The sequence below is a fragment of the Diadema antillarum genome, unplaced genomic scaffold, assembly GCF_040938485.1.
Source record: "Diadema antillarum isolate AM-2024a unplaced genomic scaffold, OU_Dant_1.0 seq00000893_RagTag, whole genome shotgun sequence".
NCBI classification, from domain to species: Eukaryota; Metazoa; Echinodermata; class Echinoidea; order Diadematoida; family Diadematidae; genus Diadema; species Diadema antillarum.
This window is the reverse complement of record NW_027271756.1, coordinates 441382-455685: the sequence shown is the minus strand read 5'-3', so window position 1 is coordinate 455685 and position 14304 is coordinate 441382. Positions and strand designations below refer to the sequence as shown.

Below are 14304 nucleotides of genomic sequence, written 5' to 3'. Positions count from 1 at the left end.
GGACTTCGAGTTGTTTGTTTTCTTCACTACCACTGGCTCTTATTTAATGCTCTCTGGTTTCTTCATTACACTTCTCCAAACACGCTGCTCACCTCAGCAACTTTCATTATTACCAATGGTAGATACCAACTTCGTATGGCAATTTACGACGCAGTGTAAAAACTAATTAAACTAATAATTATACGCACACTTCTTACCCAAAGAGCATTGTGTCCTCGCTAATTCTCGCGACAGTTTCGTTTATATATATATATATATATATATATATATATATATATGTGTGTGTGTGTGTGTGTGTGTGTGTGTGTGTGTGTGTTTGTGTGTGTGTGTGAGTGTGTTTTTGTGTGTGTTTGTGTTGGCATAGATGGACAGACAGATATAGCTACTACATTCACGTATGTGTGTGGTGTATTTTTAATGATCTGAATAGTCATTCTTTAATCATTTCATTTCTTGTTCCTTTTATCAGTGAAAAATATAATCATAGACATTTATGATAGTGAATGCTTTTAAAAGTTTAATTGCACTCTTTCATTTGCATACGATAGGTGGTAAACGAGAATATGTCGATAGTCACAATACTAATATGCACTAGACAAACAGTATTGAGCGTATTTGTGAGGCTTAACCGTGTCTTCGTTACGTTCCGCAGGTGAAGCATCCACACGGGAGGTAAGAATACCACGCATTAGCGAAAGATCGAAGACTTCACGTCCCCACAGGCAGTGCGAACATCGCAGGGAGGGAGAGAGAGAGAAAGAGAGAGACAGACGAACAGACAGACAGACAGACAGACAAGAGAGAGTTCCCATGAAACAACATTTTGCTCCTCTTTCACGCCTCAAATCCTGATTCAGTTAATGACTCCGGTGTCGCTTCTCCTCCGCCGCCTCTCCTTCCCTCCCCGATGTGACATCCCCGTGCGCAGAGTCCGTCTGCGCATCTACTCCTCGACAACGGAGCCCGAAACTTGAACTTATAAAAAAAAAGGAAGAAGAAGAGGAAGAATCGTCTCGCGCGCTACGAGCGCTGAGTTGACTGGCAGTGTCTACGCCTCACGGAGTTTGGGCGAACGTCTCCACTCGCTCTTCCGATTCCAAACGCAATCTTTGCTGCTCCGAGTGATGTACTGCGGCGTTTCATTTATTCGGATTCGGATTGCACCACTGAATAAGTTGTATTTCTGTAGGAGGTTTTCCGGTTATACATCCTCATGTTTTGGACCAAGACACCTGATGGACTTTTACTGAACTTTAAGTGAGAATGGTACAACGCACTTCAAATTCGGATATTTTTGGGGTGTTTATCTTTTTCTAACTTTTAGGACTGCGGAAAGGCTCAAGTCGATGCTATCGTGCTTGTTTCATTGGACGAACTTGGATTACTTGCATCATGTTCTTCTTTCTTTCCTTTTAGTGGGTTTTAAGCCGACAAATAGCTCCACAAAATGACGACTAATCGCAATGATTACAGAATACATTCATATTCAAACCAAAATGCCAATTAATTTTTTTTTTGACTAATTGGCGGTAGATCAACACTTATAGTAGTCTAAGGAGAGTACCAATATTTTGTTGGCGCAGACGTTAAAATCCAGTTCTAAGTTATGTGTGCAATTGAGCTAGAGTACTTGGCTTTTTAGATTGGAGGAAAGTAGTCACTTTTTTGGGAAGCGTTTCAAGAAGGCACCATGGAAACCGGATTAGAGTCTCAGAATGCGAGCGTGTATACGGCTCCGGAATCTACCTTTCCCTACATTTACGTCTACAACTTCAATTACAGCGCGAAGAGCCTGGTCAGCGTTGAGTCCGTCATTTGCTGGAGCATCTTGGCGACGATCGTCATGGTGGTCGCCGCCTTCGGCAACATCATCGTCATCTGGATCGTTCTGACGAATCCGCGAATGAGGACGGTGACAAACTACTTCCTCCTGAACCTGGCGATAGCCGACACCATGATCGCTACCATCGATATGCCCTTGATGTTCACGTACATTGTGACGGACAATTGGCCGTTTGGCCGCGTGGGCTGCAAGATGGCCAAATTCCTGGCCAATCTCTCGGCGGTGGCCAGCATTCTCTCCCTTATGGCCGTCACGGTGGACCGATTTCGCGCCATTGTGCACCCGCTCCTGCCACGCCTGCCAAAGCGTGTTATAATCGGTTCCGTGATATCGATTTGGATCGTAGCCGGCGCGTGGACGAGCCCGCTGTTCCTGTTTGGTGGACTCTACAAGTTCGTCTACGTGGACGGCGTCGAACGCATCCAGTGCCACATCGTTTGGCCTCCCGACGGTCGACCTTTCGGAACCTACGATCTCGCGTGAGTATACATTGTATGTAGGGTAAAAACCAGCTTGGCCCCTTTTGTTTTCTAATTTAGTTGAATAAAACTACTAAGTTTGGCATAACCCGAGCACATAAACAATCACAGTGCTTACTGTGATGGTCAATATTACATTATTGTGACTGAGCGAGAAGCTCTGGGGGTCATAAACTACGTGTCTATGTATTTGTGCGTGAGAGTGTGTGTGTGTGTGGGTGTGGGTGTGTGTGTGTTTTGTTTTTAAATTTTGGCCGTGTGCAACAATAAAACAATAATTATGCACATTGTCATAAGTAATATTTAATTTGGATATGAAAATTTCATCTTGTCACATCTAATATTCATCCCTTATCGCCAGTTAATGACGTAAAATTAAACAACACAATGTGTCCGAATCTACTTAATTCATTCTTGAAGGAAAAAATGAAAAAAAAAAGATATTGAATAAATGTGTTGACAGGAAGAAAAAAAAGGCATGAAGGTACAAGTAGAAGACTCTTGAAGTCTTATTACCGTCTGAAAAGATTGCTCGTTAAATTCAGAACATCATGACATTTCTCTCGGCTCTGAGCTATAAATTTAGGCATGAAGTGAAGATAGTTATCGTCAGTCTGCCATCGCCAACAAGGAAAAGCGAAATTTGAAGATCAGCGGTAAAATCTTAAAAGGTTACGCGTCTCTCAGCGCTACCTGGCCAAAATCGTAATTTACCAGTAAAATGGAAGTTATCTAGGACTGAACGTGCGTTTAAATTCATAATGAAAGATGCAATCACATCGCCCATTGTTGATGTTGTGTTCGATGTTCGTTAATTTCTCGTTTCTAAGCCGTCGCTGGTGTGATGGCGTCATAGTGACGATTACAAGGACATTAATGGGGCGATGTGATGATTTGTTGGTGTATATCGGTACTAGTGTTTTAAGTTATCTAGTGTTTTAAGTTATGAAATGCTAGATGCACATTGGTTTGCAAGAATTTCTTTTAGAGATCTAAGCATACCATAAAATGCGTAATAAACCCTTAAGCATCTAAAACTTCCAAATGATAAAGGTGACGAGAGAGCGAAAGAGAGAGAAGGCAGTTTTGGACAAAGTTCATGTACAATTTTTCAAGTGTCAGTACCAGTGATAGTAATTATTTGAGTACTTTGCTCAAGAGTATGCCCTGGTATACTTGATCTGATAATAAACTATGAGCGTATTCATAAATCGCTTTTAACTCTTTGCTTCTCTGACAAACAATTCTTCTCCATCTCCCTTTAAAAATTCGGTCATCAAAATATCATCTTGTTTTCCCGGGAGGAAATAACGAAATTGAAATTTTAGTGTATTTAGTAAATTTTAATAAATTTAAGTATAATTTGGTATGTAATGCTGTTATTACTCTATGATGATTGTAAATGATACACTGGGATGATTTTTTTCTCTTTGTTTTGGCTATTGAATTAAACTGTCCACGAAGTTTTTCGTTCTTGAAGCTAGAACAGCTTCTAATGGCAAATCTAGTACCAAAATATAGATAAATGAGTCAATCAAAATCAATTGGGCCCTAATCGCCATAAGTCTCTTCGTATTTACATTCCTTTATGTAAATAGTGCTCTTTTTGAAACATTCGCATAAAAGAAAATAGATAGGGGACTACGTGCGCGCGCACACACACACACACACACACACACACGTACACCCACACACAAGAACACAAAAGCACAACAAAAACCCCAAACATAACAGCTTGTTTTTAGCTGAAGAAAAGCAGAAAGGGAAAAGACCCTGTTTAGAGGAATAAGGATAGAACAGTGCTCTTAGGGAAAACTTTTGCCCCAAAACAAAACAAAACAAAACAAAACAATCAAAGCCGATCCCGCCAATTCCCAACAACAACAACTGAGCTTCAAAGGCTTCTGCTGTATGTACCCTCGCAGTGCGCTTCAACGCAGCGTCAAATTTTCTAAAACGCTTTCTGTCCTGCAGGTATATGTGCGCTGCTCTCGCGATCAAAAATCGTGGGATAAGCAGTGATTACCCCTTAAAGGGGTCGGAAGATCGCGCGGGAGTTCCAGAGAGCGGAATAGTTACTTCGTTGAGAAGGAGGTGTTGCGTGGTCTCCACGCTCCCAGTGGATCCTACCTGCGAAGGAAAGGAAAAGAAAAGAAAAGAAAAGAACGACAAAATAAATGTGTGTGATATTGTGTAAATAAGCTCTACCCGTAGGGCACTGTGCAAAAAGGCGCGTCCATTCCTCTCGCATGAATAGCTTTATAGCATGATCAGTGAGACATCCACTCTCACGGTGTGTTTAGATCTGCATCACCGTGCAGTAAAGAAAGAAGAAAAAAAAGAGAGAAAAAGTGGGCGTGAATCCTCCGGGCAGATTATCTCATTTGACACGCTTCATTTACCTTAGCCATCATTTATTAGGCTTGATATCAAACCGGAACGCAAGGCCTTGTGTAAAAAAGGAAACTATAATGAACGATATCGCCCATTGCACGAAATTTTCTTGTTTGGTTCGTCCAATTAAAAAAAAAAATCCCTTTTGTTCCTCATGCGTTAGGATAATGATTCGATCAAGTCCAAAAGTAGTGTGTTTTTTGTGTTTGGTTGTCTTTTTTTTCAGTATTCAATGCTTTTCTAACATTTGATATTTTTTTTTAATCATGCATTCTTTGACTCCCTCAGACATATTCTATTTTTTGTGTGTTTTTATGTTATTGTTTTGTTTTGTTTTGTTTTTCACTCAGGTGAAAATCAAATCCAGGAAAAGTGGCTATCTTCAGCCCTCCTTTTAATTGCAAAATCAGTTCAGTTAATACTTAAAGAACTGACATGACTTAACAGATCACTCTCTTTTTTTTTACAGAAGGGTTTGTCAATAAATGTAGAAATACCTCTGCTGAACTGCTTTCCTAAATGGCTATTGATTTAAAAGTTTAATAATTTTGATATATATATATATATATATATATATATATATATATATATATATGTATATATTTGTACACACAGTTGTCAGCTTTTCTTCAGCTAGCTGAGTTTGTCTGTATGTACGAAAAGAAAAAGTACGTATCATCAGAATTGGTGGTGGCCCTCTTTTCGGTCAATTTCAGTTTCAAGCAATCTTCTGATGGTATCGGATCAGTTTTTTTTTTTTGTCCATAATTATCAGTTTAAAACTCAAATCATGCGATAAGAATATAAGATGAAAGTATTCACGGAGCAGACCCAGCAAAATATGCGGATTTTATTGTCTCTCTAGTTTCATACTGCTAAATACATCTTGATTCAAAGTCTAATTCAACAGGCACGTGACAGGGACAATACCATATGTAGTGAAAACTCTGAAGCAAGGAAAATGAGTTTCAATCGGAATGGATATATGAGGCGTTAGGGTGCATGCAGTCACTTTTATCGGCTATGATGAATAATTTGTACCATGACACGTTGGTGCTGAGAGTTCGTACCAGTAAGATAATGATGACATATCTAATTATCATGATGATTACAATGAGAACAACGATAACTTATATAGAAAAGATGACGACTAGACACATTAAATTTATGGTTGTTAAAAAAATGTATCAGTTATTCAAGCCTGCATGCATATCTATATATCTATATATCTATCTATCTATCTATATATATATGTATATATATATATGTGTGTATGTGTGTGTGTGTCTCTATAATGGTCATTTCAAACGACTGAAAGGTTTTGACGACAGGCCAGGTAAAAAGAGGAATGCGATGATAAAATTACAATATTATACCTTTGTTTCTCTTCCGTAGTCATGAAAGCATATCCAATCAAGATTAATAGATGTATCGCTCGTCGACATGGCATTTTACCGTGGAGACGAAATTAAGACCAAGGTCCTTCAAGCCTGCATGCATATATATATATATATATATATATATATATATATATATATAGTGTGTGTGTGTGTGTGTGTGTGTGTTCTCTTTAATGGTCATTTTGTAGACAGCACATTTCAAAACGACTGAAAGGTTTTGACGACAGGCCAGTTAAAAAGAGGAATGCGATGATAAAATTACAATATTATACCTTTGTTTCTCTTCCGTAGTCATGAAAGCATATCCAATCAAGATTAATAGATGTATCGCTCGTCGACATGGCATTTTACCGTGGAGACGAAATTAAGAACAAGGTCCCCAAAAGGACGCGCATCTGTCTCAGAATTATGGTGAAACCTGTACTCTAGATGGGCACAATGACATAATTTTCATTTCATTTTCATTTCATTTCATTTATTTCATTTCCAACAAAAATACAATTACAGCATAACATATTACATGTCATACATAGATATACGAAAGTTCATGTCATTACGCAGATATACGCAGTTCATGTCATTATAAAGAAAACTATTTGACACAGAGAGGGAATGCTCCATCCCAAAAGTGGACTTATAAGATATGCAAACAAATGTGTTTGAAAGGTGAGCTCTTTAAACTACATTCAGGCTTCTCAATAGAACTAAAAAAAAAAAGAATGTGAACATAAGTATGATGGTCATGAGCAAACATTTGATCAATCTGCACCAATGCTCTGAATTACATCATGTTGTGTGCTGGTCTCTGGTGTTTGTCTCCGTGTGTGTGTCCGTTTCTACGTCCCTGTCCTTGTTTCTATCTTTAACTCTCTAAGTCTCTGTATCTGTCTTTGTCCTTACCTCGGTTTTTCGGGTCCACGTGTCATACGGCCCATGAGTTATACAGCTCACGAGTCATACAGCCCGTGAGTTCGACACTAAGCTAACAAGACCCACGAGATCGACACATTAAGCCCCGTGTATATCTGTCGAACTCGTGGGCTGTTTTTACCTAGTGTCGAACTCGTGGGCTGTTTTTACCTAGTGTCGAACTCATGGGCTGTATGACTCATGAGCCGTGAGTCTCTAACTTTTTTCTTTCTCTTTCTTGAATATTTTCATGTGCGGTTTACGCACCTGAAAATAGTCGATTTGGTGTTACGTGACAAAGGTTCTTTTCCTTTTGCAAAAATAAAACAAACTGAAACCGAAACTGAAACCGAAACCGAAGCCGGGGTGCCGCAATGATTATTCTCTTGGGTTAGTCTCAGTCTCTCCTGTTATGGATACGAAGCGATTTATCATCATGTACTTCATACAACTGATGTTTTGATCTCAATGTGTCCCGGTTTGTGTCACAGTTATGATAGTTGCTCTGAAAAATGTGATCGTAGTCATAAATCAACCTGGCCGCTCGGTTGCATTTTAATATGGAAAGCCGTAAGAGCCAATCGCAAATGCATGAGAGCATGAATAGTTGACTTTTTTGAACATTGGATTGTAATTTCATCATTTATTCATTTATTTGTTGTGATAACACTGACACTTGTTTAAAAGGCTTGGCACGAGCAAGCCTTTTACGTATAGGACTACCACACTGTCATCACATTCACACACACAATGTCACACACACACACACACACACACACACACACACACACACACACACACATATTCACACATGCATACATACATACATACGACGTGCAGGCTACATAAAAATTGTGTATACAGATAGATAGATAATAGATACATACAACATACTACGTGTCGGCTACATATACAAATTGTGTATACAGATAGATAGATAATAGATAGATAGATGTATTTATGTAGACAGATAGCTATATATAGACATACTATACATGATCCACGCATACACATGGGCGTAAGTAATCACCTCGTTCGTTTCTTTGCCTTTATACAAAGAAAAGAAAACACTAACTGTTTTCACCTTCAAAGAGGAAAAGGAAAATAGACACCCGATTTCCGGCTCTTAGGAAGAGGAAAGACCTTTAGGGCGTCATCCAAGCTGCCGGGTTAATTGAGGTGTCTAGGATCGTTCAGTTTGTCATCAATAGCCACGGTCCTAGATAAACCTACTCGTAGGTTTGATGATTATATACCGCCTTCCTCTTTAAACGTCAATGCAATGACGTTCGTTAGCGCCGTCCTCTCGCATTTTTGCATTCCTTCATGATAGTACACGCTTGGAGTGTCACAGTGGCGCGATGGATAGAAGCAGTTTTTATCGAATTAGTGTTTAATCAAAATCATCGCCTTTTCTGCCTTATTATTCTGTTTCTGAAACAAAACAAAATGTATCTAACTTATCTGTTTTGACAATAATATTAATACGACCTTCTCTATCCAGGGTACCCTCTTCACTGTTGCCACTGTTCAGTAAAATTTATCAAAAACTATCATTTAATCCGCATTTCCCCTTATGGCTGGAAATAGCGTGTAAACATTATACATGTATATATGTATATATATATATATATATATATATATATATATATATATATATATATGTATATATGTATATATATATATACAATATTGTATTATATTTATATATGTATATGTTGTATAAGAACGGACAAGCAATAAAGGGGAGGTAGATGTAAGCTAATGGACGTAGAACTTTCGATTGTTGGAAATAGATACGGAGGTGGTTAGGCATATTATGAATAATCGAAAGTGACTGCATATGCCAGGAAGATGTCAGGTAGGTAGAAAATAGGTTCAGATAAACCTTTGATACGAAATGGTGGAAAGGACAGCTATAATCATAAATGGAGAATATCAAACTACATATGCCAAAGATAGATGGATAGATAGATAGATAGATAGATAGATAGATGATTATGATTTATAACCGGGTGGATTGTGATATTGGAAGAAAGTGGGACAAACAGAAAGAAAGAGATAGAAAACCCTAAGAGAATACTGTAAGTGTTGCGGCACCCCTGTTCGCAGACGAAAAAATCTTTTGGTCACTAAACACCAAATCGACTTTTTTCAGGTGGGTAAACCGCACATGAAAATATTCAAGAGCAGTATAGAGGACGTTGCGAGGGTGCTGATATTGAACAGTAGGCTGAGCTTTCAACAGTTATCGAACGCATTTCGTTCCCAAGTGGTTGAGATATATGCTCACCAAAAGTACTGAACGTTCGGAAAGGAAAACTCCGAAGACTTTAAGCCCACACAGTGGTCACAAAGTTAGATTCAAGCGGTCGACGCCCGGTTAGTGGCCTTTTCTTACTATCAGGATGCATGCGCTCTTAAGGAAGATTGGAAGGACCACTGGAAAATAAGGCGTTTACTGCTGAAGGCTTCTGGCCATAAAGGAGCAAACTTGGTTCCTTGTCAAGTACAATTATTTCAAAAAGATATCCGAGAAAGAAAAGCTTCGAAAAGATTGATATGACCCCCTCATATATTACAAATGCTAACTTTGTGTCGCAGGAGTTGGTTCTTCTGAATTCTGTACTTTTATGCGAAGCAACATTGAAGATTCCAGTCGTTTGCAAATATTGTGTTTTTGCATCTATCGCCTGATTCAAGGAATAAGTCGTTATCCCTTATACGTCTTCGACCTTGGTGTATATACACTCAATTGAAATTCGTTCCCAGCAACATCCGTGGATCAAAACCTTCTTCTTCTGCTGTGGAGTACATGACCGAGATATTACATCATTCAAGAAGAACTGGCATAAGTGCAGAGCATTAGATGTTCCAGTTTGTACAGCAAAGTTATATTGCCATAACCCTAACCCAAAGTATCAGTTACATTCTTGGTTTGATATTCGTAATAGGAAGATGGACTGTTCGTGAATTTGCCTGCGTTGACTAGAACTTCGCAGTTTACTCTCGCAGAGACGATTGTGTCTCTAACCATGGAGCTACAAACGAACGATATATACGCCTCTATCACTCTCCCCCTCTTCTTCTCTCTCTGTCTATCTGTCTGTCTCTCTAAATATGTATGTATATATGTATGTATATATTTATATGTGTTTGTGTATTCATATATTACATATATATATATATATATATATATATATATATATATATATGATTATACTGTACATTTCTCTAATTGTGTTTCCAGTTTCTGTTATCCGTTATTTCGTGTCACAATACTCATGTTCAACTGTATGATTATAGGCATCTATCTATCATGGCAATATATTCATCCACTGATCTTCCTGATTATATATTTTCAGTGTTTATACATATATATATATATATATATATATATATATATGACTGAATTCACGCACACACACACACACACACACACACACACATATATATATATATATATATATATGACTGAATTCACATTATCCTACTTGTGACTGATTATATATTTTTCCTCTGGCTACCCTGTTCTCATCTTTAATGTTATCGCCGAGTTTGTCATTTCTCTCTACGGGTATTAGCTCCATCACTTTCACGATTTCTCTTGCCTGTTGCTTTCACGCACCACAAACAAGAAAATGAAAAAGTCTGTCCGATGGGTAGTCCAGTTTTGAAGGTGCATACCTCATCGAATATTGATGAACATTATTTCACCATTTTTCATCTATTTTGACGTGGAACAGTGACTACAGGAAAAACAAAAGGAAAAAACGAACCCCGGAGGATATAGAAGGGGAGAGATTCAGCCGATTAACTTGTAGGATTGAGGTCAGGGGGAAAACGGAAAATATGGATCAAAATCGTCTGGAAGGTTTTGGGTTCTTGCGGTACGCCCGGGTTTTTTAATCACGAAAAAAAAAAATCACTCTATCGCTGCCCAGAGCAACCATAGTGATGTACTGATATGTTTCGGTACAATATAGTCGTGTCTTCTCGGGTTGAGCTATGGCAAAGGATGAAGAAGAGCCGGGTATGTGAATTAGGCTTTCGGAGGGACACGGGAGAAGGGATAATATGAGCTTCATCACTCAGCACTACGCTTTGATTAATCAAAAATCGCTCGATGCTTCTTTCACTCCCTTTAGTTTTTTATTTCCTTTTCATTGGGATTTGAATATCACATGTCATAGGATGTGGTGTGCATGGGATAAGCGTTAGTCTGGCCCCTCTTGAAATATAATCTTTCGAGAAACAACAACAACAAAAAAGACCTATTTTGTTTTCGCATTGTTTTTCGTCGAGAAACGGACGTAGTTCAAATCGTCGTTCATTTTCTACGTCAGCTGTGTTCCAGTCCAGCCGACACATACAATGACATAGAACAATTTTTATGTGATGATAATAGCAGTAGTGATAACAATGATGATAATAATGATGATAATTACAACAGCAATGATAATGCTTGTTATAATGATAATGACATGAAGAACAGTACCAATATGATTATAATGATAACTATACAATAATGATTGTAAGAATGGTCATTTCTTGGATAGACTGTTTTCTTTCTGTTCGAGCTGCCCCCTCACTTCGGTGGCACTGTGCGTTGAGCAATACCGACCTTGTGCAGTGCGACTGTTTATCGGGAACATTCAGGGGTGCAATAAGATATTTTTTATCAAGTGTCACCCTCTTTATATTAGTGAATAAGATCGCAACTGCTGATCTACAATATTGATATGATCTGCAACTGTTTATCGAGAACATTCAGGGGTGCGATGAAATATTTTTTAATGAAGTGTGACCCTCTGCATTTCTAGTGAATAAGATCACAACTGATGATATACAATTTTTAACAAGCATGTCGGAAAAGGAGCTAGTAGGATTCGAGTCTGTAATTTACTACTTTCTGGACAGCGATATTGCCACCAGGCTATCCCTGGTTGTCGGGAGTGACACGATGAACTTGGAACAAACACCCCGACTATGAATTCCGATATTGTCATGATAAAACAGTCAAAGGCAGACAAGGCTCATTGAATGAAAGAATGAATTTATTGATGCAAAGGGGAGAAGATGTGCTACAATAAGCTACGGTCACAAAGGTTCGTACGAACGATGCGTTCGTACGAATGACCTGTTCGTACGAATTCTGGAGTTACAGCCGCCAAACGAAGAGAGGGTTTAGTACGAAATTAAAAAAAAAAATCTTGGACAAGACCATCGACCGGGCTACGAACTTACGAACGGTCTACGAACGGTCTACGAACGCTGGTTTCGTACAGCTTTCTTAAGAAGATCTTGCGAAATTGTCTAAAAAGTCGTTCGTACGGCGTTCGTAGCAGTTCTTAATGGTATTCGTGACCGAGCCATTTTTATGAAGTGTCACCCATTGTATTTCTAGTGAATAAGATCGCAACTGTTGAAATACAATTTTCAATAGACATATCGGAAAAATGAATCAGTAGGTCAGTAGGATTCGGACAACAAAAAACTTGTTATTTTACAGAGCAGAGAATAAGACTCTTGCAGGTATGAAATTCAAAATGCCAAATCGCTATCCACTATCTGTGAGGATCATTGCCCCATCATTTTCTACACAACTACATGAATGCCATGGAAACCTATTGCCTTGTCTTTATACCAATAAAACATTGAAAGGGTGACGAGGCAAGAATAAACAAACAACATGTCCACATTCGAATGATGACCATTTATCACCAGGACTGCGAATATTAATGTAAGAATTAAATTGTTAAATCTGTGCTAGAAACAAAAGACACGTCATTGAATGCTTCAAATTGTGCAATATGCTTAAGAAAAAAAGTCTCAGAGATAATCAATGTATAAAGAAACGAACACGACTGACCATGCCAGTATCTAAAGGTCAATAAAAAAAGGAGAAAAAAACATCTGTATCCACAAAGAGTTCACCGTGGTGAGCCCACCTGGATTGGATGACCATCTCGAAAATGTCGCCTTCACCTCCTGTTCGCCATTGGTCCAGCGTTCCCTACATCTGTTCCCTACCACATGGTTGAAAGCGGTTGCGTTTCCTGTTTTCTAGCGAGGATCAATTCCCTCGCACGGCCGCATTAAAAACAAGAATCACTTCAATTATCGGCCCTGCATTTCTTTCCGTGCCCTTTTCCCTTTCTCCTTCTCCTTATCAATACCAATGCGCGGTAAACAGAGAAAAACAAAACACAACAGAGAGACAGACACACAGACAGACAGACAGACAGAGACAGACAGGTGGAAAGAAAGAAAGAAAGAAAGAAATACACAAAGGAGAAAAAAAACAGAGCAAGAGATTTACGTGCAGACGAGAGAAAGCCAGAAAGACGCGTATATTCAAAACTGGGGAGGGAGACAGGCAGAAAGAACAATAGAGATAAAGAGAGAAAGAAATAGAGCAAGAAGAGCAGAGAGGCAAATAGAGAAAGAGAGAGAGAGAAAGAGGGAGAGAGAAAGGGAGGAGGCATTGAGGGTTCTTGGAAGACGACTCTTTATTCCCATAACACATCTCCTTTCAATCCGGACCACTCGGGGAAAAAAATAAAACAAAAAAACACAATCTCCTTACGCCAGCAGCGAGAGAAAAAAAAAAGAGAAAAAGAAATATTAACAGAGCAAACTAAATGATCCAGGTGTCGTACCTATTGATTGCTATAATGTTTAATCAATATGATATTGGTCAAACGTTTAATGTGCGTGCCATTCCGATCTCCTCGAATTCAGCCATGCAAACTGTCATTGACCAACAAATATTTTTTTCTTTTCTTTCTTTCTCCGTGAACAGCTGAATCTACAAGGCGCGCCATCTATATTCTCTGTACGACTGCGATGGTGAAGTGGATGAAAAATGTGCCGCGCTACTCACTCGAGAAGCATGCCACTTGTTTCGATTAATCATTGATACTTGATACTAAGGAAACAAAGCGGAAAACTAACCAATGAAACATTCGACAAACTGATGAAGAGTATTCGGTTAGGTCGAGTAGTTTGAAAGTGTGAAAAAGATGAGCAATTATACAGCTGCGTGGTTCAGACGTGTAGCATTTCAATGTTGCAATATTTTTGAAATAATATGCGTTAAAAATGCGGTGGCTGAAAGGTCAGAAGCAATTGTAAAACACCTGTCAACGGGGACGATGTAAAGCCGGTATATCGTAGCTAGAATGTGATGGAAGTATTCTAAAAGCAAGTGAAGAAACAACCAAATGACTGGAAATCAGACACAAACACACACACACATACACAAATGAAAATTGTT

At 38.7% G+C, this 14304-nt stretch overlaps 1 protein-coding gene across 1 annotated transcript in view; it reads left to right on the top strand.

Annotated features, from left to right (window-relative positions):
• Positions 1 to 1455: 1455 nt before the first annotated feature.
• The window catches only part of LOC139740976 (tachykinin-like peptides receptor 99D), a 54199-nt gene continuing 41350 nt past the window's right edge, over positions 1456 to 14304 (top strand). Inside the window, exons 1-2 of the mRNA XM_071651561.1 lie at positions 1456 to 2294; positions 9325 to 9332. Coding sequence (XP_071507662.1) covers positions 1691 to 2294; positions 9325 to 9332 — 612 coding nt within the window. The 5' untranslated portion in view covers positions 1456 to 1690. The remainder of the gene's footprint in view (positions 2295 to 9324; positions 9333 to 14304) is intronic.